At 41.4% G+C, this 26,322-nt stretch overlaps 1 protein-coding gene across 6 annotated transcripts in view; it reads right to left on the reverse strand.

Moving 5' to 3' along the window:
- Positions 1 to 26,322, reverse strand: part of NF2 (NF2, moesin-ezrin-radixin like (MERLIN) tumor suppressor) — an 87,537-nt gene that overhangs the window by 27,603 nt on the left and 33,612 nt on the right. For all 6 annotated transcript variants that reach the window (XM_059040896.2, XM_059040897.2, XM_059040898.2 and 3 more), the window contains exons 2-8: positions 25,850 to 25,975; positions 23,800 to 23,922; positions 21,754 to 21,837; positions 12,517 to 12,585; positions 11,590 to 11,672; positions 3,854 to 3,929; positions 1,354 to 1,488 (exon numbers count right to left, since the gene is read on the reverse strand). In XM_059040896.2, coding sequence (XP_058896879.1) covers positions 1,354 to 1,488; positions 3,854 to 3,929; positions 11,590 to 11,672; positions 12,517 to 12,585; positions 21,754 to 21,837; positions 23,800 to 23,922; positions 25,850 to 25,975 — 696 coding nt within the window. The remainder of the gene's footprint in view (positions 1 to 1,353; positions 1,489 to 3,853; positions 3,930 to 11,589; positions 11,673 to 12,516; positions 12,586 to 21,753; positions 21,838 to 23,799; positions 23,923 to 25,849; positions 25,976 to 26,322) is intronic.

The following is a 26,322-nucleotide window of genomic DNA, read 5'->3' on the forward strand; positions in this document are numbered from 1 at the left end:
AGGAGATGCTCAAAAACTCCCTTAAAATAAACAATGAATGTGGTTACCCAGGGGGAAAGGGTGGGGGAGGGGATAAACTGGGAGACTGGGACTGACATATACACACTACTATATATAAAATAGATAACTAATAAGAACCTACTCTATAGCACAGGGAACTCTATTCAATACTCTGTAATGACCTATATGGGAAAAGAATCTAAAAAAGAGTGGATATATGTATAAGTTTAACTGATTCACTTTGCTGTACAGTAGAAACTAACACAACATTGTAAAGCAACTATACTCCAATAAAAATTAATTTAAAAAATTAACAAAGAATGAATGAATGAATGAATATAGGATTACAGCATTAGGGAAAAGTCACAATCTTATATAGTAATATTTGAATTCTAAGTTAGAGTGCTCATTTGAGTTATTCAAACTTAATTTTTCTTTAATTCTTGTAAGCAAGTTGGCCTGATATCCTTCTTTATATCACTGCTGATATGTATATATTATATATACTCTATATATATATATAAAATACATATACATTCACATACATGTTATGGAGAGAGGTGTGTATGTGTGTGTATACACATATCTCTGCATTGCATGAATCAAGCACTGGACACAGAGAGAGGGTTTAACATACACCGCATTTAAAATACAAAGAGAGGGGCTTCCCTGGTGGCGCAGTTGTTAAGAATCCGCCTGCCAATGCAGGGAACATGGGTTTGATCCTTGGTCTAGGAAGATCCCACATGCTGCAGAGCAACTAAGCCCGTGTGCCACAGCTACTGAGCCTGTGCTCTGGAGTCGGCAAGCCACAACTACTGAGCCCACGTGCCACAACTACTGAAGCCCGCGTGCCTAGAGCCCATGCTCTGCAACAGGAGAAGCCACCACAGTGAGAAGCCTGTGCACCGCAACGAAAAGTAGCCCCCTCTCGCTGCAAATAGAGAAAGCCCGTGCACAGCAACTAAGACCCACACAGCCAAAAATAAAAATAAATAAAATAAATAAATTTATTTTTTAAAAAAACAAAGAGAACTCTCACCAGAAATAGAAAGCCAAGTAATAAGAAAGGGTTACTTTCTGGTTTGTTTACTGTTCTCTGGGGTTTAGTCCTGACAGTTGAGCTTCCCAGCCTCTCATTAGTCAGCAGAGGGGTTTAGTGATGCTGTTTGAAAATAGGATGCCAGTACTGTTCTGTAAATACTATAGAAATCAACAAGCAAAAACCCAAAGCCTGGGAATTAAAGGATCTTGCTGCTAACAAGGAGTGGTCTGGCTGGGGCTGCTCCAGAAGGAGAGATGGGGAAAAACCTGCTGGGCCGCCAGAGCATCTACAATGTAGACGGGTCCTACCTCCTTGTCGCTGTAAGAGATGTTCCGGATTTCGTTCCACGGGAAGGAGATCTTGGGGGTCAGCCTGTTCTCAGGGTCATAAATGTGAAGCCCCAAAGCATCCACTCCGAGCAGCAGCTCTGTGCCCTTTTTATTCTGTAGATTTGACAAAGAACAGCCACCGTCAGCTCCAGCTGAGGCTGAAAATTTTATTCAACTTCCCAAAGAACCTGGCATAGACCGTTACATGTGACAAGTTTCAACAGGTCCCAACAGAAGTCACTGCTGTCTTAGAACCCAGGGGGCCTCCAGCTTCCTGAACTGGGGCAGGTGGAGGCAAAATGATACCATTCTTGTGACTCATGTGTCCCACAGAAGGATCACTGGCTTGATGGCTAAAGTAGAGGTAATCGAAACATTGTTACTGCTAATTAAATAACTGGCTTATCATAGATGTAGAATAAAAACTTGTAGGATTAAACACCTCTTGTGTTAAAAGAAAAGGTTATTGTATTACCAGAAAGAAAACTCTAAGTGCTGGGATCAGATGGCCTTATTTTACATTAAAATGTGATAAAGCAAGTATAAAGTGTTAACTGTATAGAATCCAGGCTGTGGGTATACATAGGTAGGCACTGTAAAAGTCGTCCAACTTTCCTGCATGTTGGAAATTTTTTACTACAAAATATCGGAAAAATATATCAAAATGAATTATATATAAATTGTACCCCAATAAAGCTGTGTAAAAATTTAATTGATAGACTGTACGCAGGCTGAACCTCTGATGGTGGTCCGGCCAGCAGCCAGGGCACCCATAGGGTAAGTGCCCTGGGACCCCATGTCACTGACCAGTGTGTGCCTGGAGGCCACCTCTTCGGGCTGCAGGCCCACCCCCCTGTGCTGCAGTCTGCTCCTCGTACGACAGTGGGGGGAATCTCCCCACACCTGACCCCTTGCTGACAACAAGGAAACGGACCCAAGACTCCAGGGCAGGAAAAAAGGTCTGCAAACTGAGAAGGTGCTGGGACCGTGATGAGAAGTACAAGGCTAACAGCAGGCATCAGGAGGAGGAGTGAGCACTCTGAGATAAATCTTTTACTCCAGCTAACACCTGAAGTCAGATGTGATCACCAAACCAGGAGGGAGAGTCGTCTGCAGAGCTCTTAAAACCACTGCGTTAACACAAGTGAGGCTTTGTGCTTTAAAAATCTATAGTACGTTTTGGAAAACAAGATGTTTCATTATGTTTCTAGCTTGAGCTTTTAAAAAAACTGGATTGCACCCTCTGCCTCCTATCATGAGGCTCCAACTGTTCTAGAGAATAAACAGAGAAGTGGGGACTCAAGCAGCCCTTTTTAAATTGTTTTAAGCACATGTCTTCCTTAGGTGATGGTGAAATTTCAGGAACTTTAACACAAAGACACTAAAATATCCATTAGCCTCATCTATTGTGCAATACAAGACACACACGCACAAAATAGTATAATTTAGTCTGCTGTAGAAATATTCCCTCATAAGAAGCTGTTTTTGAAGGGTTATAAAACACTAGTTTTCTAGAATGTAGGTGGTGGGGCAAGAGGAGTCATATGGACAAAACCACAGAAATGTGTTAAATGAGTCTGACCTAAAAGAAACCAAACAATTAGCAAATACAAATTAATAAAACTTTAGAAAACAACCTTCGGCGTTATTAGGGAGAATCTTTTAGGCATTTGTATACTATACAAAAATGACATAATTTGTCAGTGTGCCTTATTTTATGCAAATGATCTATTAAAAATATGTATTTAGAAAACAAAGTAGAAAGCTATCCCTAGGATATTTTAAATGTGTTTCAATTGATCTAAATTTAATACAAAATTTATGGAAACCCTGAAAAGGAAAGCAAGCCTTAACTATAATGATGGCTGTTTTACTGTCTACTCATCTACAGTTTGGAACCGGCAATGAAATACTTCAGCAAATCACATGAACTCCTTTGGGAGGAGCTGCGTCCAGCAGCAGAGCCTCAGAAGAAAGATGCTCGAAAGGCCGGACAGCAGCTGAAAACAAACGCTTCGCCGGTGCAGGACCAGCAAGTTCCCAGAGGACAGCGGACTATTAATGGTCTGCACAGAAAATCAATTAGCCTGCCAGGGAGAGTCCCCACCCAAACAAATCAGTAATCTGTAAAAGCAGCTTTACTCTCCTTGTGTCCTGGGGGAAGAAAGTATTTACTTTCCTGTGGACCCAGATCTCACAGAGCCAGAGATAATCAAATGTTACACCAGAGGATTCAGATAGGTTTCTGCCCAGGCAGGACCAGGCCCTCCCGGGCTCCACTGATACTTAATTACCTAGGATCTAATTTAAGTCCCAATATAGAAAATGAGGCTCTTAGACCCTCCCCTTCCTCTTCCCCTGTTCACCACTGAACTGCTGAAGTGTCTACCGCCCTGGGATGGGGAGGGACCCATTTTAACAGTCTGCCCCCATTCAGTCTCCACCCACACACGAGGAACTCGCAGAGGCTTCTACACACCCGGATTGTAAAGTAGTTCACACCGTACATCTCCAGGTCCTGAGCTATCTTCAAATATTCCATTTCAGCTTCGTCCCTGTGAGGAGAATGAAAGATACTGTCACTGGCGCGGACATGAGAAATCTGGAGGGCAGCGCACACCGAGCTGAGCTTCGACCCTGCGGGAAGACGTGAGCCAGGCAGCTACCAGCCAAGCTCTGCCCGATCCCAAGTCTGTTAACCACACCCCACAGAGGTGAAGCAGAATTTCCCATCCCCGTGAAAACAAGAGAATAGATTCATTACAGTGTCTCCTTGGCTTCAATTTCACGCTTTACCCTTGGTAAATAGTGACACCTGGCTTGAGTAATTCATGAAAAGCACGTAGTACATCTGCTCCCTCAAATGGATTTGGATGTTCGAATTTCAAGTAAGCTGTTGCTTTATCTAATTGTGTACTTTCTTCACCTAGAAGGTTTTGGTAAGATGTATCTCTCTCTGCAAGCTACGTGAGAGCTGCCTTTCTTATTTTATTCCTTTGGGTGTTATTGGAGGTTAAGGCACCTTCCTGATTTTAATCCATTGGATGTTGCTGGAGGTTAGGGCAAGAGCTCTCCAGGCTGTCAAACCCAAGCCAGGTCACCCACTTCTAAGTTGTGAGTCAGACTTAAAGGAAGCTCTTGAAGTAGCAATGACTTGCAGAAAACTCCCAGATAGGTACAGTGTTGAAATATCTTAACTCAAATCTCCCTATGACCTTGCCTTCTTCCCTCTCTCCCATCTCAAAATGGTCTCAAATGAATTTTAAAAATTCAACCTGAGAGGACGAGCAGTGGCAAGCAGGTGGAGCAACTCGAAATCACACGCGTTGTTGATGTAAATTGATACAATTGCTTTGGAAAATTGTTTGATGTTATTTATAACAGCAAAAACCAGGAGACAATGGGACAACCTAAATGTCCATCAATAGTGGAATGGATAAATAATGTGTGGTCTATGAATACAGAGGAATTCTACACAGCAACGAAAATGGAAAAAACCGCCGTTACAGGCCACAAACCCAAATCTCACAATATCATGCTGCATAAAAGAAGTGAGGCACAAATAACAGAAACTGTCTGATTACACTTATACAATGTTTAAAATAGGCAACACTAATCCATGGAGTTGGATTCAGAAGAGTGGTTACCCTGTGGGGAGGAGTGATTGGGGGCACATGCTTTCTTGTCACCTGGTGTTACCTGGTGTTTTCACTCTGTAAGAATCCATCAAGTGGTATATTTACGACTTATCCACTTTTTAGTATACTTTTTTTTTTTTTTTTTGTGGTACGCGGGCCTCTCACTGTTGTGGCCTCTCCCGTTGCGGAGCACAGCCCCCGGACGTGCAGGCTCAGCGGCCATGGCTCACTGGCCCAGTCGTTCCGCAGCATGTGGGATCCTCCTGGACCGGGGCACGAACCCACATCCCCTGCATCGGCCGACGGACTCTCAACCACTGTGCCACCAGACAAGCCCCAGAATACTTTTTTAAGAGTTAAAAACAACATGTGATAGGAAGTTGATTTGAAGAAGAGAAAAAAAATATTAAAGGCTAATGAAAAGATGATCAATTCCTAACGTGATCGGGGAAATGCTAATTAATATTTAAGATACAAAATTTCATCTTTTAGATCACAAAAATTAGATTGGTTAAAAACCAGTGTTGCGGAGAGAATGGAGGGGGGAACATTTTCACACACTGCCGATGGGCTTGTAAATAGGTACAACCTTTTCAGAGGGCAATTTGGAGGCACCTGTCAAGACGCAAAATGCTCACATCCTTTGCCTCAGCAACTCCTCTAAAGGATCTATCCTCAGAACTACTCATACAATTATATAATGATATCAGATTGTACACTGCAGAACATTCTGTAAAAGTGAAAGACCTACAGCTACTCCAAATACCATCAATAGAGGAATGGACGCAAAAGCTATGGAATATGCATATAATAGAACTTTTTTTTGGAATTTTATTTTATTTATTTTTTTATACAGCAGGTTCTTATTAGTTATTTTATACATATTAGTGAATGTATGTCAATCCCAATCTCCCAATTTATCCCACCACCTCGCCCCCCCCACTTTCCCCTCTTGGTGTCCATACATTTGTTCTCTACATCTGTGTCTCTATTTCTGCCCTGCAAACTGGTTCATCTGTACCATTTTTCTAGGTTCCACATATATGTGTTAATATATGATATTTGTTTTCCTCTTTCTGACTTACTTCACTCTGTATGACAGTCTCTAGATCCATCCAGGTCTCTACAAATGACCCAATTTCGTTCCTTTTTATGGCTAATATTCCATTGTATATATGTACCACATCTTCTTTATCCACTTGTCTGCTGATGGGCATTTAGGTTGCTTCCATGACCTGGCTATTGTAAGTAGTGCTGCAATGAACATTGGGGTGCATGTGTCTTTTTGAATTATGGTTTTCTCTGGGTATATGCCCAGTACTGGGATTGCTGGGTCATATGTTAATTCTATTTTTAATTTTTTAAGAAACCTCCATACTGTTCTCCATAGCGGCTTTATCAATTTACATTCCCACCAACAATGCAAGAGGGTTCCCTTTCCTCCACATCCTCTTCAGCATTTGTTGTTTATAGATTTGCTGATGATGCCCATTCTAACTGGTGTGAGGTGATACCTCATTGTACTTTTGATTTGCATTTCTCTAATAATTAGTGATGTTGAGTGGCTTTTCATGTGCTTCTTGGCCATCTATATCTCTTCTTTGGAGAAATGTCTATTTAGGCCTTCTGCCCATTTTTTGATTGGATTGTTGGTTTTTTAAATATTGAGCTGAATGAGCTGTTTATATATTTTGGAGATTAATGCTTTGTCTGCTGATTCATTTGCAAATATTTTCTCCCATTCTGAGGGTTGTCTTTTTGTCTTGTTTGTAGTTTCCTTTGCTTGGCAAAAGCTTTTAAGTTTCATTAGGTCCCATTTGTTTATTTTTGGTTTTATTTCCATTACTCTAGGAGGTGGATCAAAAATATCTTGCTGTGATTTATGTCAAAGAGTGTTCTTCCTATGTTTTCCTCTAAGAGTTTTACAGTGTCTGGTCTTACATTTAGGTCTCTAATCCATTTGGAGTTTATTTTTGTGTATGGTGTTAGGGAGTGTTCTAATTTCATTCTTTTACATGTAGCTGTCCAGTTTTCCCAGCACCACTTATTGAAGAGACTGTCTTTTCCCCATTGTATATTCTTGCCTCCTTTGTCATAGATTAGTTGACCATATGTGTGTGGGTTTATCTCTGGGCTTTCTATCCTATTCCATTGATCTATATTTCTGTTTTTGTGCCAGTACCATATTGTCTTGATTATTGTACCTTTGTAGTACAGTCTGAAGTCAGGGAGTCCAATTCCTCCAGCTCCGTTTTTTCCCCTCAAGACTGCTTTGGCTATTTGGGGTCTTTTGTGTCTCCATACAAATTTTCAGATTTTTTGTTCTAGTTCTGTGAAAAATGCCATTGGTAGTTTGATAGGGATTGCATTGAATCTGTAGATTGCTTTGGGTAGTATAGACATTTTCACAATATTGATTCTTCCAGTCCAAAAACATTGTACATCTCTCCATCTGTCTGTGTCATCTTTGATTTCTTTCATCAGTGTCTTATAGTTTTCTGAGTACAGGTCTTTACCTCCTTAGGTAGGTTTATTCCTAGGTATTTTATTCTTTTTGTTGCAGTGGTGAATGGGATTGTTTCTTTAATTTCTCTTTCTGATCTTTCGTTGTTAAGTGTACAGGAATGCAAGAGATATCTGTGCATTAATTTTGTATCCTGCAAATTTACCAAACTCATTGATTAGCTCTAGTAGTTTTTAGGTGGCATCTTTAGGATTCTCTATGTATAGTGTCATGTCATCTGCAAACACTGACAGTTTTACTTCTTCTTTGCTAATTTGTACTCCTTTTATTTCTTTTTCTTCTCTGATTGTCATGGCTAGGACTTCCAAAACTATGCTGAATAACAGTGGCAAGGGTGGATATCCTTGCCTTGCTCCTGATCTTAGAGAAAATGCTTTCAGTTTTTCACTATTGAGAATGATGTTTGCTGTGGGTTTGTCATATATGGCCTTTATTATGTTGAAGTTGGTTCCCTCTATGCCCACTTTCTGGAGAGTTTTTATCATAAACGGGTGTTGAATTTTGTCAAAAGCTTTTTCTGCATCTATTGAGATGATCAAATGGTTTTTATTCTTCAGTTTGTTAATATGCTGTATCACATTGATTTGCATATATTGAAGAATCCTTGCATCCCTGGGATAAATCTCACTTGATCATGGTGTGTGATCCTTTTAATGTGTTGTTGGATTCTGTTTGCTAGTATTTTGTTGAGGATTTTTGCATCTATATTCATCAGTGATATTGGTCTGTAGTTTTCTTTTTTTGTAGTATGTTTGTCTGGTTGTGCTATCAGGGTGATGGTGGCCTCATAGAATGAGTTTGGGAGTGTTCCTTCCTCTGCTATCTTTTGGAAGAGTTTGAGAAGGATGGGTGTTAGCTCTTCTCTAAATGTTTGATAGAATTCACCTGTGAAGTCATCTGGTCCTGGACTTTTGTTTGTTGGAAGATTTTTAATCACAGTTCCAATTTCATTACTTGTGATTGGTCTGTTCATATTTTCTATTTCTTCCCGGTTCAGTCTTGGAAGCTTATACCTTTTTAAGAATGTGTCCACTTCTTCCAGGTTGTCCATTTTATTGGCCTAGAGTTGCTTGTAGTAGTCTCTTAGGATGCGTTGTATTTCTGCGGTGTCTGTTGTAACTTCTCCTTTTTCATTTCTAATTTTATTGATTTGAGTCCTCTCTCTCTTTTTCTTGATGAGTCTGGCTAAAGGTTTATCAATTTTGTTTATCTTCTCAAAGAACCAGCGTTTAGTTTTATTGATCTTTGCTATTGTTTTCTTTGCTTCTATTTCATTTATTTCTGCTCTGATCTTTATGATTTCTTTCCTTCTACTAACTTTGGGTTTTGTTTGTTCTTCTTTCTCTAATCGCTTTAGGTGTAAGGTTAGATTGTTTATTTGAGATGTTTCTTGTTTCTTGAGGTAGGCTTGTATTGCAATAAACTTCCCCCTTAGAACTGCTTTTGCTGCATCCCATAGGTTTTGGATCATCGTGTTTTCATTGTAATTTGTCTCTAGGTATTTTTTGATTTCCTCTTTGATGTCTTAAGTGATCTCTTGGTTATTTAGTAATGTATTGTTTAGCCTCCATGTGTTTGTGTTTTTTATGTTTTTTCCCTGTAATTGATTTCTAATCTCATAGCATTGTGGTCGGAAAAGATGGTCGATATAATTTCAATTTTCTTAAATTTACCGAGGCTTGATTTGTGACCCAAGATGTGATCTATCCTGGAGAATGTTCCAAGCGCACTTGAGAAGAAAGTGTAATCTGCTGTTTTTGGATGGAATGTCCTATAAATATCAATTAAATCTATCTGGTCTATTGTGTCATTTAAAGCTTGTGTTTCCTTATTACTTTTCTGTCTGGATGATCTGTCCTTTGGTGTAATTGAGGTGTTAAAAGTCCCCCACTATTATTGTGTTACTGTCGATTTCCTCTTTTATAGCTGTTAGTAGTTGCCTTATGTATTGAAGTGCTCCTATGTTGGGTGCATATATATTTGTAATTGTTATATCTTCTTCTTGGATTGATCCCTTGATGATTATGTAGTGTCCTTCATTGTGTCTTGTAACATTCTTTATTTTAAAGTCTATTTTATCCAATAAGAATATTGCTACTCCAGCTTTCTTTTGATTTCCATTTGCATGGAATATCTTTTTCCATCCCCTCCCTTTCAGTCTGCATGTGTCCCTAGGTCTGAAGTGGGTCTCTTGTAGACAGTATATATATGGGCCTTATTTTTGTATCCATTCAGCAAGCCTGTGTCTTTCGGTTGGAGCATTTAATCCAGTCTTGTTTAAGGTAATTATCGATATGTATGTCCCTATTACCATTTTCTTAATTGTTATGGGTTTGTTTTTGTAGGTCCTTTTCTTCTCTTGTGTTTCCCACTTAGAGAAGTTCCTTTAGCATTTGTTGTAGAGCTGGTTTGGTGGTGCTGAATTCTCTTAGCTTTTGTTTGTCTGTAAAGCTTTTGATTTCTCTGTCTATCTGAACAAGATCCTTGCCAGGTATACTAATCTTGGTTGTAAGTTCTTCCGTTTCATCATTTTAAATATATTGTGCCACTTCCTTCTGGATTGTAGAGTTCCTGCTGAGAAATCAGCTGTTAACCTTATGCGAGTTCCCTTGTATGTTATTTGTTTTGTATGTTGTCATTTTTCCCTTATTGCTTTCAGTAATTTTTCTTAGTCTTTAATTTTTGTCAGTTTGATTACTATGTGTCTCGGCATGTTTCTCCTTGGGTTTACCCTGCCTGGGACTCCTACTTCCTCGTCTTGGGTGGTTATTTCCTTTCCCATGTTAGGGAAGTTTTTGACTATAATCTCTTCAAATATTTTTTCAGGTCCTTTTGCTCTCTCTTCTCCTTCTGGGACCCCTATAATGCGAATGTTGTTGTGTTTAATGTTGTCCCAGAGGTCTCTTAGGCTGTCTTCATTTCTTTTCTTTTTTTAAAAAAAATTAATTAATTAATTATTTAATTTATTTACTTTTGGCTGCATTGGGTCTTTGTTGCTGCACATGGGCTTTCTCTAGTTGCAGTGAGCGGGGGCTACTCTTTGTTGTGGTGCACGGGCTTCTCATTGATGTGGCTTCTCTTGTTTCAAAGCACGGCCTTCAGCAGTTGTGGCCCGTGGACTCTAGAGTGCAGGCTCAGTAGTTGTGGTGCATGGGCTTAGTTGCTCTGCGGCATGTGGGATCTTCCCAGACCAGGGCTTGAACCCACGTCCCCTGCATTGGCAGGTGGATTCTTAACCACTGCGCCACCAGGAAAGCCTCGTCTTCATTTCTTTTCATTCTTCTTTCTTTATTCTGTTCCACGGCAGTGAATTCCACCGTTCTCCCTTCCAGGTCACTTATCCATTCTTCTGCCTCAGTTATTCTGCTATTGATTCCTTCCTGTGTATTTTTCATTTCAGTTATTGTATTCTTCATCTCTCTTTGTTTGTTCTTTAATTCATCGAGGTGTTTGTTCTTTAATTCTTCTAGATCTTTGTTAAACATTTCTTGCATCTTCTTGTTCTTTGCCTCCATTCTTTTTCCGAGGTCCTGGATCATCTTCACTATCATTATTCTGAATTATTTTTCTGGAAAGTTGCCTATCTCCACTTCATTTAGTTGTTTTTCTGGGGTTTTATGTTGTTCCTTCATCTGGTACATAGTCCTCTGCTTTTTCATTTTGTCTATCTTTCTGTGAATGTGGTTTTCCTTCCACAGGCTGCAGAACTGTAGTTCTTCTTGCTTCTGCTGTCTGCCCTCTGGTGGATGAGGCTATCTAAGAGGTTTGTGCAAGCTTCCTGATGGGAGGGACTCAATAGAATTCTTAAAATGAACATAAATTAGCACTGAATGCAGTAGGTCTGTACATCCTGACAGGCAGTAAGTACCCATGCCCCCACGCACCAGAAGGACACACACAATACTGAAGACCAGCACTGCTGCCAGCTCTCCCTTTTTCTTCTATATACTTCGGTACTGCATTTTGTTCAACAAACACATCCCAGTTTTGTAGTTCCTTAAAAAAGAAAAAAAGGCCCATAGGTAATATAAATCAGTGATGAAGCAGCCTCACCTGGCTCGGCCTCGGTGCTCTGCGTACCAGGCTGTGATTCTTTCCTCCCACATTTCTGGAGTCATTTGATACAGATTTATTACCTAGCAAAAAAGAGAGCAAAATAAAAAACCCCCACACAAAGAAAGTTCTGGTATTGTTTGGTATTTGTATAATTATGCATCATTTTTACAAAACAGCAAAGCTATTTTTAAAAAGCCACATACAGGGAGCCAGTCACATGCAGAGGTGGGTGTGTAAATTAGCACCATTCAACCTGAGTCACAACTCGGAAAGCTGCACCATTTCTCAGGCCACGGGGCACCCCTCGCCTGGCAGCACCCTTCTTTCCTGGGCCACAGAGCCCAGAGGGAGGACCTTGCTCAGGAGCAGAGCTCACTAATTTCAGGCCGGCTGCAGGCCAGGCTGTACGTGTTGCTGCCTTTGCCTCTGCAGAAACCATCAGAGGAGCAGGTAAAATCAGGGGAAGGTGAGGAGCAGACCTTTATCATACATGACAGGGGAGTGGAGCTATAAAATCAGAAACAGCAAAAGGGAGGGAAGGCCTGCTTCTGAGGCTAATGAACAAGACGAACACCACCAAGGATTAAAAGCTACAATGTCCACCCCCCACTCATCCCGTCTATCTGCCCCGCCCTGCACAGCTGCAAACAGCTCATTTCCCCAGTCTGAACTCAGGCTGCTCCATGCCCCTCCCTAGGAATCACTGACGCTCCTCCACCTTTAAAGAAAGGACCATCTGCAGGCCATGCCTGTCCTGGCAACCCCAAACAAATCCCAAGAAGCTTTGCTTTATAATGTTCTTAACAGAGATCATTACTCGAGATTGATTACAAAACACTTATAAAAATGTTCTTGCCACCTACATCCAATATTCCTCCCGGTCCTTTGGTTATGTCTTCCCCAACAGGGAATTTGACTTCTTACCCTTTTTGGAAGCAATTCCTCTTGGGCCAAAAATCCCCGCTTGTGAACAGAGGGGTCGTAGTCACCGTACTGGAAGGAGAGGAAAAGGAGAGAGTGGGATTGAGATTCTAAAGACAACTGCGTTTCTGAACAGGTCAGCTCAGCCTCTGTCCCTCCCAGCTCCAGGGAACAATTTAATTCTGATGACAAGTCAAGATTGCAACCTTGCTAGTTTGTTATCCTTGGATGAAAATACAAAACTGATTATATCTGTGAACCATAATCCCGTAAGGGATGGATGGGTAACATGCTAATAAGAATGTGACATTTGTAGAGAAATGTGGCCGAGTTTTCTAACTTCTGAAGGAAGCCATCACTACCAAAACAGCTGTTGAAAGGAGACAACAAAACACAACTGTGTAAATTGTGATTAGCAACCGGTGATAAGAGTCTTACCTATAAATGCTTCTAAGTGGCTGGTAATTGGAGCCAACTGATAGGTGGGAACTGGGGATAATGCCGGCAATATTTTTAATACCTTTCAATCAAGGCTCTGAAAAATGCTTTGGATAAATCTGATGCCAACACTGTCATTTCTATTGTACAAAGAAATGAGTAAAATGTTAACAGATTTTTCCTGAAGCTGCAGAGCAAATCACTCTGGGGCTTGCATTTTAATGTACTCACCAGGGACAATAACTTGAAGTTTATCTTCTGATTTCAAAACAAATACCCCTCCCTGCTCTGCAGCGGGAAGGCCACCGCAATGAGAAACCCACGCACCTTGCTGCAACTCGAGAGGGCCCGCACGCAGCAGTTAAGATCCAACACAGCCAAAAATAAATAGGTTGGATAAATTTATAAAAAACAAACAAACAAATACCCCTTTCTTTCCTAGAAAGTTAGTCTGACCAGGAAATAATCAGAAATGAAGGAATTTTTTTTTTTTTTTTTTTTTTTTTTTTTTGTGGTATGCGGGCCTCTCACTGCCGTGGCCTCTCCCGCCGCGGAGCACAGGCTCCGGACGCGCAGGCCCAGCGGCCATGGCTCACGGGCCCAGTTGCTCCGCGGCATGTGGGATCTTCCCGGACCAGGGCACGAACCCGTGACCCCCGCATCGGCAGGCGGACTCCCAACCACTGCGCCACCAGGGAAGCCCAAAATGAAGGAATTTTTAAAAAGAAACTAACCATAAAATATATAGAAGATCAAAGCCTGTCTCTTGTCAATCAGCATTCAGTGGCTTTTCTTTTGACCCAAAACAACAAAGCTCAGTATTTTAGTATTATCTTCTATAAACATTTATCCTTTTTGCCACCAACATTGGAAAAACAAAAGAAAGGTCTGGCACAAGGCTGTTGGCTCTACATCCCACCAAATCGGGTGAGGACATGGCCTACCCTCATTCCCAAAGAACCTTAAGTTAGATTTCTGGTGAGTTTTCCAACAGACACTCATGAGGTTGAAGAGATGTTCATCATCAACTGTAAATCATGCTTCTTCCCATACTACCCTCTATAAAAGCCCGGAGGATTAATATCTCTTATGAATCTCATAATTACCTTGCAAATAACAGAATTGTATTGCATTGTTTTTTCAGTTTAAAAAATTAACTGGTCAAACTTAAATACTTAACCCTGTCTATGCATTTCTTCATTTAAAAAACTTGAAGGAGGGACTTCGCTGGTGGGCCAGTGGTTAAGACTACATGCTTTCAATGCAGGGGGCATGGGTTTGATTCCTGGTTGGGGAACTAAGCTCCCGCATAGTGTTTGTTGTGGCCAAAAAAAAAAAATGAAGGAAACTGGTTTCTCTGGGTCTCTGAAAGGCCAGGGGGGTGTAATAAGTCAGGAACTGTATGAGCTTGAACAGTACTCTCTGCAGAGAGTGCAGGTAGGAGCCTGAAATTGGCGGGGAGGGGAGGGGAGGGGGAGGGGAGGGGGAGGGAGCGGGTATGGGAGGCAGGCTGCTTAAAGTTCAATTCCAGCTCCTTCACTTATTAGCTATGACCTTAGAAATTTTGTGTCTGTTTTCTCATCTGTAAAATGGGAATAACTATTTATTTTATAGGATTCTTGTAGATTAAATGAAATACCCAGAAATTTTTCTTTTTTTAAATTTTTTTGGCTGCACCATAAGGCATGAAGGATCTTAGTTCCCTAACCAGTGATCAAACCCTTGCCCCCTGCATTGGGATTGTGGAGCCTTAACCACTGGACCACCCGGGAAGTCTCAACCCATAAAAAATTTTAAACTATGATTAACACACCGCATTTAATATAACCTGATGTCAAAAGATTAAAAACTCAGGTCATGTCACCTCTCCAAGTCTGTTTCCTAATTTGTCAAACCAGAGCATTTGTCTTGGAGGATTTTGAAGGGGGCGGGCCACTCTGGAGCATCCCCTGAGGCCCTGAGTGAGGCACCCTCTCTCTAAATCTCAGCTTCCCCATCTGGAAAGCAGGGGTCAGAACAGTGCCTGCCTCCTGGGGGGTGATGAGGATGAAGACAGTCAGGTAAGCATTTTGTATGGTGCCCAGCTCATAATGAGTCAGGTATTATTGTCATCAGCTGCATTATTTATGATGACACTGGTTACTCTTTGCCTGTCAGTTTCTTAAAGGGGGAGGATGATAAAGAAAGTCCCGTGAGTTGTACTTGCAAACTTCTCAACAGTGCTGACCAAACTCTAGTGCTTTTGCAAGCAGATATGCAAAGTGAAAGCCATAAATTCAGGCTCCAAAGGCTTGCAAGATTAATGATCCACATTGTCATACTAAGCTCCCAGCTACTCAATTGATCAAATGCTACATCTGAGCACTGGGGAGGTGGCAAAGACACTGCTGAAGGAACTTCTCCACTGGACTAATTCCACTTATAACATTAAAGCCACCTTGAGGTATGTGTCTGCACTTAAATGTCTTTTTAAAAAACAAAAGAAGAAAATCCTCAAGTTGTGGTGGCTGGTGAATATAAAAGAAAGTCAGACCACTCCATGGATGGAAATGGCTGTTCCTCCTCATTTTATGTACAGAAGAATCCCAAAAACATAAGCAGGAGTGAATTTGCTGGGAAGCTAATGAGGCTTGGGTTTCAGGTCTCTGCATCTGCATGGGCCTGTACCTAATTTTATATTAATAATTTGGTGTTCTTGCATTAAAAGAACACCCTAAATTATATAAGCTTCAGGGCCCACAAAACCTGGATCCACCCCTGATATAAACCAATTGAATTTAAATTCAAGAAGCGAGTTCACCTTGTAAAGGACTCTCAGAGTCACTTCTTAAACAGAGACAAATACTTTCCTCTGCTTATACGTATGAAAAATTAGACCAAATGCTCTGAATAGGATTTCACAAAACATAATGGTCTAATCAATACATATATAGAATAAACAGTTAGATCCCAACCGCACACCAGTCACTAAATTGCAGATGGATTAAAGACTTAAACCTATAAATGAAAATCCATAAAAATACCAGAATAAAATATAGAAGAACATGTGTATATTAAGTTGGTGAACTCATTCCAAAAGTCACTCAAAACATGAAAAGGACTGACATGTAAAAAAAGATAAAATATTAATATCCATAATATATAGAGCTCCTATAACTCAATTAGAAAAAGACAAACAATAAAGTGGAAAAAACAGGCAAGTCATAAACACTTGATTCACAGAAGAAATACAAATGGCCAATAAGTCTATGAAAATGATGCCCCCATGGTAATCAAGGAAATGAAAACTTTTAAAAAATCTACATTTTTGTCAAATTAGCAAACATTTAAAAGGCTGATAGCAACCACTGTTGATGAGGATATGGAAAAACAGATATTCTCACCACTATTGGTAGAAGTTAAATTAGGAACTTTTGGAGAGCAATTTGGCCATAACTATCTAAATTTTTTTTAGATAAAATTTACATACATAAAATTCACAATTTTAAGCTTATAATTCAGTGGTTTTTAGTACATTCAAAATGTTGTACAACCATCACCGCTGTCTAATTCCAGAATATTTCCATCACCTCAAAAAGAAATCCCTTACCCATTAGCAGTAAGTCCTAATTTCCTCCTCCTGTCCCCTGACAACCACTCAACCTACCTTCTGTCCCCATGAATTTGCCTCATCTGGACATTTCATACAAATGGAATCATACAATATGTGGCCTTTCCTGTCTGCTTCTTTCACTTAGCATTATTTAAACTTTAAATGTTCCTATCCTTCAACCCATTTATGCCATTTCTTGATATCTATCATAGACAAATATTGTTCGTATGTGCCTAAACAGGCATACTCAAGGATGTTCACTGCACCCATTTCAGTAGAAAAGTAATAGAAAGAAAAACAAGCCTAAGTATCTACCAGTAAAGATATATTTAAATAAACAAGGACCTACAGTATAGCACAGGGAACTATACTCAATATCTTGTAATAACCTATAATGGAAAAGAATCTAAAAAAGAATATATACATATATGTATAACTGATCACTTTGCTGGACACTTGAAACCAACACAACATTGTAAATTAACTGTACTTCAATTAAAAAAAACAAAACAACAAAAAAGATATTTAAATAAACCACAGCCCCTCTGTTCTATGAAATACAGTTCAATAGTTTAAAAAACTGAGTACTTTAAGAACTCTCTTCTGACAGTTTTACGTGAAAAGGGTGTGCTATGCAGGATTTCCTCTAGAGTGGCGGCCTAGGAGTGGGATTTCGGGGACTCGGGGAGGGGGTATATCCTCACTGACAGGCCCCTACCATATCCATCACCCCACAGAGCTTATGCCAATTCACAGTCTCTTCCTGCATGGAAATGAGCTCAGAGCTTCTATTCTATTTATTTATTTATTTTACTTTTTTTTTTTTTAATTGAGGTATAGTTGATTTACAATGTTGTGTCAGTTTCTTCTGTACAGCAAAGTGACTCAGTTATACATATATGTATATTCTTTTTCATATTCTTTTCCATTATGGTTTGTCACAGGATATTGAATATAGTTCCCTGTGCTCTACAGTAGGACCTTGTTCTTTATCCATCCTATATTAATCCTTGTCAATCTCATGGGTTTGAAATGTTTCCTTATTGTTGCTTTAATTCCTCTTTTTCTTGATTACTAATAAGATTGTGCATCTTTTTGTATTTACAGATTCTTCTCATATTCTATAAATTGCCTGTTATTCGTACCCTTTACTCCCATTTTTCTGTTTTTTTCTTAGAAACTTAAGAGTTCTTTATATTCAGGGTTATATCTGCAATTCTACCTCTAGAAATCTACATTACGGGGAAAAAGCTTTTGCACATGTACACAAGGAAGCATATAAAAGAGTTCTCAGTAAAGTGCTGCTTATAATAGGGAAACAGCAGAAACTAAACCTACCTCCTCCTCAGGAGGATAGAAAAATAAATTAGGCTTATTCATCAACAGCTACCATACAGTAGTTAGAATCAATGAGCTACATCGACACATACAACACAATACATCTCAAAATTGACACTGAGTTAAGAGAAAATACCCATTTGTAAAAGGATAAGCCCCCCAGAAAGGGGGATATGCAGAGGATAGTACCATTTATATCAACTTTTACCTCCTGGGTATTTTTTTTCCCTGGATTATTTTAAAGTTAGTCTCCTCCCATCCAAATGACCACTGCCCAAGTTGGGAACCCCATAGTCTCAGCCAGATGACCACCACAGCCTTCTAACAGGTCTCCCTGTTTCCAAACTGGTCTTACTCCAATCTGTCCTTCACACAGCCACCAAAGGATCTATCTAAAATATAAACCCTTCACTGGCTCTGCATCCCCCCAGGAGAAAGTTAAGACCCTTTATGATCTGACCCCCAGCAGACCTCTCCAGCCTCAATTCTTGCCATTCTACCTATACTTTACATATACCCAACTTCTTAGTTGCCTTTTGGCACTCTGCCCCTAATTAGCATCAAAGAGCACTAGGAAACAACTAGCCTCCTCTCCCACCAGTCTTTTCTCTCTCTGAACACCAGGAATCTGCTGGCCAGCCCTGCAAGATTGGGGAATTACATACCATTCTCTCCCAAAGTCATTTTTAATAAGAACACATTTCAAACACCAAATTGTCAATATAAAATCCAACAGGTGGCTTAAGATGTTGCAAGATGGTTTGGTGTGTCACATGACTGGGCCAAAAAAACCAGCCTATATTTCTGATTCAAAAATAACCTAAACTCCTACTAAGAAATAAGGTTCTTGTTAACTGAACCATGTGATTAATATTTGTATTTATGCTTTAAGGGTAATTGTTTCTTTATGCTTTGGAATGAACTGTCTATATCAGCTGAACAGCTGAAATACTGTAATGAATACATTTGTGCGTAATTACATCCCAAGTGTTAATGAGCTCAATTCACTTTCCCCACCACACTTTTACATTTCCTATCTGTCTCAGAAAGGTTGTGGAAGAAAAGAAATGGAATATAATGGAAGGAACCAGGATGATTTACTGAAAAGTTTGGACTGATGTGACCATATAAATGAACCTAGAATTTAGTGAAAGGTAGTGTGTGGTACCCAGAGACCCCTCTCACAGTGAGGGCAAGAACAAGTGCTAAATTATGCAATCCAGACACTAGGGTTCTCACCCCTGCTCAATTCTCCAGCTCCATTCTGCTTCAAATCCTGTCCATCAAGCAGTGGGCTACAAACTCCATTTAAAAAAGGATTTACATTGGGCTTCCCTGGTGGCGCAGCGGTTGAGAATCCGCCTGCCAATGCAGGGGACACGGGTTCGAGCCCTGGTCTGGGAAAAGCCCACATGCCGCGGAGCAACTAAGCCCGTGCACCACAACCACTGAGCCTGCGCTCTAGAGTCCACAAGCCACAACTACTGAAGCCTGTGCACCTAGAGCCTGTGCTCTGCAACAAGAGAAGCCACCGTAATGAGAAGCCTGTGCACTGCAATGAAGAGTAGCCCCTGCTGGGCTTCCCTGGTGGCGCAGTGGTTGAGAATCCGCCTGCCGATGCAGGGGACACGGGTTCGTGCCCCGGTCCAGGAAGATCCCACATGCCGCGGAGCGGCTGGGCCCGTGAGCCATGGCCGCTGAGCCTGAGCGTCTGGAGCCTGTGCTCCGCAACGGGAGAGTCCACTACAGTGAGAGGCCCACGTATTGAAAAAAAAAAAAAAAAAAAAAAAAAAAAAGAGTAGCCCCTGCTCACTGCAACTAGAGACAAAGCCTGTGCGCAGCAACTAAGACCGAACGCAGCCAAAAATAAATAAATAAATAAATAAATATATTTTTTTAAAAAAAGAACATCAAGTATTGTGACTTTAGACAAATTATTAGTCCTTTCTGAGCCTTAAATTCTTTGGTTTACAGAAAAGACTCCATTGAGTATCACAAGAAATATTCATGTTATAACACTTTGTAAAACTGTAAAACACTACAGGCGTGTAAGATCTGATCAATATTGTAATCAGAGGCACCCTACTAATATTAACAGCTGTCCTAGAAACTGGAAGAATGTTATAATAATCCCTAGTTTCCCAAATGCAGACTTGAAGCCATAGATTACCTTTATTTGTAGGTTCCTGACAATTTACACCGGGAAAAACAGTTAAAGCACGCTCCTCCATATGAACCCCATATGCTATCTGTGAATCACTCTCATCTCTAAATTAGCAGGATCCAAATTAGGAGGGCTTTCCTACAGTGAAATCTGTTTAAGCAAACATCTGCTGGTTCCCTGAAAAGTTATTTTTTTTCTACAGGTGGCCTTTGAATTTGTGGCCCAAAATTTATGCAAAGAAAATGTAGCCTTTGAGACTAAAGTCCTTCAGAGAGAGGTAGTATCTTTGAGAACCTGGGCCTCCTCTCAGCCGGGGAGAAGGTGTGCGAGAGAGAAGCTCAGTTCAGGGCCAGGAAGTGCTCAGATTTAATGAAAGTGACAACTGCTTCATCACTGTCAGGGCGATACTGATTGAAAGGACACATTTTTCCTGTTATTAATATTCTTAATCAAAGCATAAAAGGAAGCATATGTTTTAGTTGAATCAGTGCCCATTTTCTGTTTTCTCAATTACTCATTTGTCAGGACAGTGGAACAGGGGAGGCACAAAATGCAATCCCAAAGCCATGAATTCTACCCTTAGCTTTACCCAAGATTGCCCAAATGACCTTGGGCAAATCACTGAGGGCAGATACTCACTTCGTGTCTGTATCAGTGACAGAGTCAACAACCTCCCCTCAGGCCAGTGAATACTCAGCAAATATTAGACGAGTCATCAAACGACTCTGATGCTTCTGTGTGACAAGCACGTACAGACCCTTTCTTCCTCCAAATGATAGGCCAGTTACTTCCTGGCTTTGATTTGAGATCTTAAGCTACCCCAAAAAGTGGGCTAAGAAGTTGAGGGTCTTATTAATTTCTCTAACATTTCAGGGAAATGGCTTTTTGGATACCTCTAACTAAAAAGGAAAATAATAACTGAAAAGATTGTGCAAAATCACAAAAGTAACCCAGGTGTCCCAATTCTGAGGTCATCTTATACTGCAGTGAAAGGTAGCAAGCAGAGGAATCAGGAGAAAGTGGCATGTGACTGAAGTCGTAAATCTGAGGGGCATGAAGCACCCTGGGCAGACCCTGTAGTGCGTCTTATAAAAACAGAGAGGACAGAAGCACAAGACCAGTGGTCTCCCTCTCCCACCACTCCCAGTCTGCAGCGATTTCTCTGTGAAAGACTCCCAGGTCACCAGACAGCTCAGCTGGGCTTGGTGGGGCCGAGAGCCTGCAGTGCCCGACCGTAAGCACAGCCAGCACGTCCATCCAGGTGGATGAAGCAGGACATTCCCCAGGGTGTGACATGGTTCCGAGGCATAGGGCCGCTAGTCCTCAGAAGATGAGTTTGAGATGAGGACCTGGGCCTTTCTGACCCCAAGGCCATGTTTGGCCAAAACTGCAGACGATAAACTCATTCTTCCTAGTTAATAAAAAGAGAGGTTGGCTGGGTGAATGTAATTAACCACATGTGCATAGTGAGATTACACAGATAATTCATCAAGCTGTACACTTATCGTTTATACACATACAGACACTCTCACAAGATGATACAGCAGTGGAACAGTGAGAGTGGTCCCCCAAGTCCACAAATGCCACAGCATCCCACTTTCTGGGGAAGTCTCTGAAGCCTAGAAGATCCAAAGAAACAGATGACTGGTGTGATCCTGTGACATGCATTAATGCCCAGGAAGAATGCGTTTTTCTTCTTTGAGCCTACCTTGGCCTGGACGGCGTAAGAAGCCAGGAGCACAGAAGCCTCGGGAGGGCAGTAGATCTTTTCATCTAAAATCTGCTTCTTTACCTGAAAGGGGCAACAGGGGAGACATGATACCGTGTGCATGGACAGGAGCTGTGCAGGCTGGTCACAGCAAGACACTGCAGGGTGTTCTAATGAGGCCTGTGAACCCAGCCTGCTAATGATTTTCTGACAAAGGGCATAATTTTTTCTTTTTACTGCTGCCGACAGGTTGGGAGCTCAGTCCCCGAGAAGTTATTGGTAAGATGGCTACGCAGAAAAAAAACCTTAATCTCTTCTGTTCGTGATCAAAAGCCGAAGAGGAAAAACAATCTTCGTAGTTAAAAAAAGAGACTGACATCTGGGTTGTGACGGAGGAGAGCTGTGAACTCGGGAAATGTCAGGAGCGGCTCTGGTGGTGATTGCAGCCTCGGCCCCAGCTGAGCACACGCAGAATCAGAGGAAATGGAGTCTGCTTTTAAGTCTTAACACAAGACCAAAGTCAGCGAGGCCACTGAGTTATGACTGCAGGAAAAAAACCCATCACTTTCAATATGCCTGCTCTAAGGAAAAAGGAAGCAATAAAGTTTGATCGATTAAACCTTTAAGTCCACTTGAGGTCCGGGAAATATAATTCTTAAGCCATAATGTTGAATTAACATATCTCATTGCATTTAACTTCTTAGACTGGTACGGTGGGTGATGTTCCAGACATAGAGGCAAGACAGCCTCCTGAAGTGAGGGCACGCTGAAATAAACACAACGGGAAAGCCAGCTCTCTTTCACAGACGTCAGCAGTCACCAGATTCATAAAAGTAGTAAATTTTGCCTTGCTCAGCTGTGAAAGTGCTCCAACATTTCAGTAGGAGGGGAAATTAAGCCAAAGTCAAATGGAGAATGGGCACTGCTTCCAAGCACTTACAAGAAAGCCATCTCTATACGGCTAGGACATTCTGGGGCCTAGGAGGTAATTTTGTGGTTTCATTCAAAGCAGGGCAACTTTCTAATCCTTCGGTTTTAAGCTGCACTACAGAAAAACTGAAAGGGCTTCCTTTTGACATGAAAATATTGGAGAGGGGATATACAAACACACACACTTTTTTTGGCAAACTTTTTTGCAAGAGAAATTATTGGAGGGGGTTATTATTTAACTTTACTTAATGCAATAATCTGGGGTTCAAACTAATTATAGGAGGCCAGGCTACATGTGTACATCTGGGCAATCATGTAATTAACGCCCTGCTCGGGTCTTTTCCGTCACTGATGGCGGACACACCAGCCGTTCCAGCGCCAAGCACCATAACTAACCGTGAAACTCGGGAAGTGCTCTGAGCGAGCAGTAGGAACACAAGCAAAACTGACAAGGTTCTCATCCTCACACCAGTCCCCCTAGCTGCACCTCTAGATGGTCAGCTAGCTGTCTTTGAACCTATAATTATGGATCTCCTAATTTCTTCAATTCGGTGGAACAATTACGGGGTGCCCACCGTGCACTCAAGGAGCCTTGCCTTAAAGGGGCTTACAGTCCAATGAGTGAATAAGTGGAATAAGACAATATAGACAAAGAGTGGCATGAAACATGATGTTTGAAGTACCACATGTGTGGGATTTACCAAGTGTCACTGGAGTTCTGAAGTCCTGCCTTCATGAGAGCAGATTTTAAATTTCTGGAAGAACTACTCTTTGCAAGACTCTCTTTTTAGACTTCCTGGGCAACTATTGAGTATTTTTAAGTTAGTGAGGAGCCATCTTCAAAGACGTTTCTACTTAGGAAGCTACTTGTATGTGTTCTTTCGCCATAATACTTTTGCAGTTTCATCTGACACCAATTCTCATCACTCAAGTATAGTTCTGTCCTGAAGACTGTTTTTCATTACAGAACCAAAGGGACTGGCTTTCCAGAGGGAGAACATTTTCACAATGTGGAGGCATTTGTGGTCAAATCCGAGGGGTTGGCCCAGGCTGCCTCTGCTGCTATGCCTGGCGGCAGTTCTCTCAAGATCAGGGGGGTAGCATGGAAAGGGGTACCTGCAAGAAGAATAAATGTTGCGTGATCTCCTGAACCAGCTCCTCCTCAGCATTCTCAGGATAAAATTTGGCCAGGAAGTGAAAGGTGACTGGCTCTTCCTTTGAAACGTCATGATCCAGCACCTGCAGAATTGCAGAGCAAAAGAAAAACAAGCTAGTTTCGCCCCTCTCCCTCCCAGGCCACCGTCAAAGGACGTTCTGCAGGGAGTGTATAAACATTTTTCTCCCTTCTAAATTTATCACATTTCCCAAAGGTTGTGATTCTACAGTTTGAAGCATTCACAAAGCCATCTATAACAGGAGGTAATATTCACTTCACATGGTGAATTAATCAAATTAATCAATATCCCCAAGTGGTGAGTGGAGCTAAGATGATTCAGGCATAAATGTTTTCAAGGCCACAGAGATAGCTAAAAACTAGAAATTTATAACTCAAAGGCCTTGGGCACTATCCTTCACGGTAGGCTGAAGGTTTTTTAATTTTCTCAAGTAGTGGAATCTTCCTTTATTCTTTTGTCTTGCTGACTACCTCCAACATTTAGGTCCATACTGGAATGGAGCTTAGAGATGATGAACTAGATATTTGTGAAATCATCTAAATATTAACTGAGCAACAAAAGTGAAACATGTCCATCATGGCAACCCTTTGTTTCAAGGAACCTCTAGAGATGCCCCACAAAATACTTGAGCACAGCCAGTAAACCACTCTGCCTTTAATCTTCTAACAATTTCATCCACCCACTGGAAAGCTTGAGCCATCTGCTCTCCAGAATGAATTTCATCTCAGGACATAAACATGCCATGTGACAGGCTACAAGGCTCCATTAACATGTGTGATAATTTATTTCCTTTGAGCAGCAGGCTCCATGGCTCCTGAGGCCCCCAATCTAATATCCATTTGGCCAACATTCAGGTATGATTTCAAATTTACTTTGCCGAGAGTCACAAGATGATACTGAAGGTTTTGCTGTCTTTGGTAGATAACTCTCCAGGCTCCTGCCCAAATTCCTGGTCGTGGTGCCCAAGAGACTCAAAGTAAACCTGATCTAGGATGCTCTTGCTGGCATGGCAGCACTTGGACATTCATGATCGTTGGGAATTACCATGTGAAATTTATAACCAGCAGGGACCCCAACGTGAAGATTCAGATTACTGCGTACATATGTAAACACAATTTGAACGCCTGAGTTTAGAGTCAAACTGGTAGAAGACGAGAGGCTTTCACTGTTTATCATGTGAAGTAGTAGATAATAGAAAGAGGTAGGCAATTGCAGGGGGTAATTTGGGGTAAAAATGAGACACTGACTTACTTAGAAATTCAGGGGTCTTATAGGAGTCACTGACTAAAACATACAGCCCTGCTCTCAGAGTCTCCATGGATAGGTTGGAAGGTAAGTAGGTGACAGTGTTTTTGTGAGCACATAAGAACCCACACAGAGGGCAGTTCCCCGAGGCAATATCCATTTCTAAGCCACATTAGAACTGCTGGGAGTCCAGGCTTGTCCACCAGGCCTCAGGAGCCCCAGAATATCATGAGAACAAAATAGACATTCTTCCTTCACCATGGGAACCAGCGCACTCTTTATTCCTTAGATCATGTTAATGAATAAATTGAGTTGGGTCATGGTGTTTCTCAAAAAGACTCTAAAAAATTCCCTAAAGAACAGGAGCCCCGAGAAAATCTTTCAAAGACATAAATTGTGGGAAAAAAACCCAAAACGATAATACAATAGTAATTTTTATCCATGAAGCCTGACTCATGGCTCAGTCAACAGACAGCATTAAGTCTGAAGCAATCAAGTGACACCCGGTGACAACAAGGAAGAAGCCAGGGATGGCGGCAGGTCAGTCCTGGGTGGTTCTGCAGGCCCGGGGTAGCTGGTGAGGCCTCCCCAGGCCCGCATCCTGTCCCGTATAACTTCCTCCACAACCCGCCCCCTCTCTGCTGTGTACCCATAATGCCCCATGATGAGCAATAAGCTAGACACATGTTCAGGGGAAATCCAGAGCCCATGCCAGCCCCACTGGTGTCATCAGGGTCTGGGCCCACCTTCTTGTCCATCTTGAGCCAAGCCACGGTGTCCTTGATTGTATACTGCAGGCCAAAGAACCAGGTTTCCCGAAGCCCCAGGGTCCGGCACACCAAGTCAAACAGATCCTTCCCTTTCCACTTCATCTGCAAGGGAACAAACCAACAGGGGAAGACAGCTGAGCCCAAGTGGTAATTTGCTCGCAGGAAAACATTTTCTCTGCTCCCCCCACCTCAGGTTCTGAAAGGTGGGGATGACGCTGAGATGGCTGAGGAGCACAGAATTCCTGAATAATTGTAAACCTTCCTACAGAAAACCATGAGCGGGGAAAATAATAATTAGGGCTTAATGGCTTAATCACTGCAAAGCATACACAATACCTCCCTTGGACAGTTCCTTACAAATCTTAATATGCCCAAAGCTGCTAATTTAGGAAAGCTGGTAAATAACGTCCACATTTAGGAGAGTCAAGCTTCTCCCGTTAACCCAAGGT

This window comes from Kogia breviceps, chromosome 15 (assembly GCF_026419965.1).
Source record: "Kogia breviceps isolate mKogBre1 chromosome 15, mKogBre1 haplotype 1, whole genome shotgun sequence".
Taxonomy (NCBI): Eukaryota; Metazoa; Chordata; class Mammalia; order Artiodactyla; family Physeteridae; genus Kogia; species Kogia breviceps.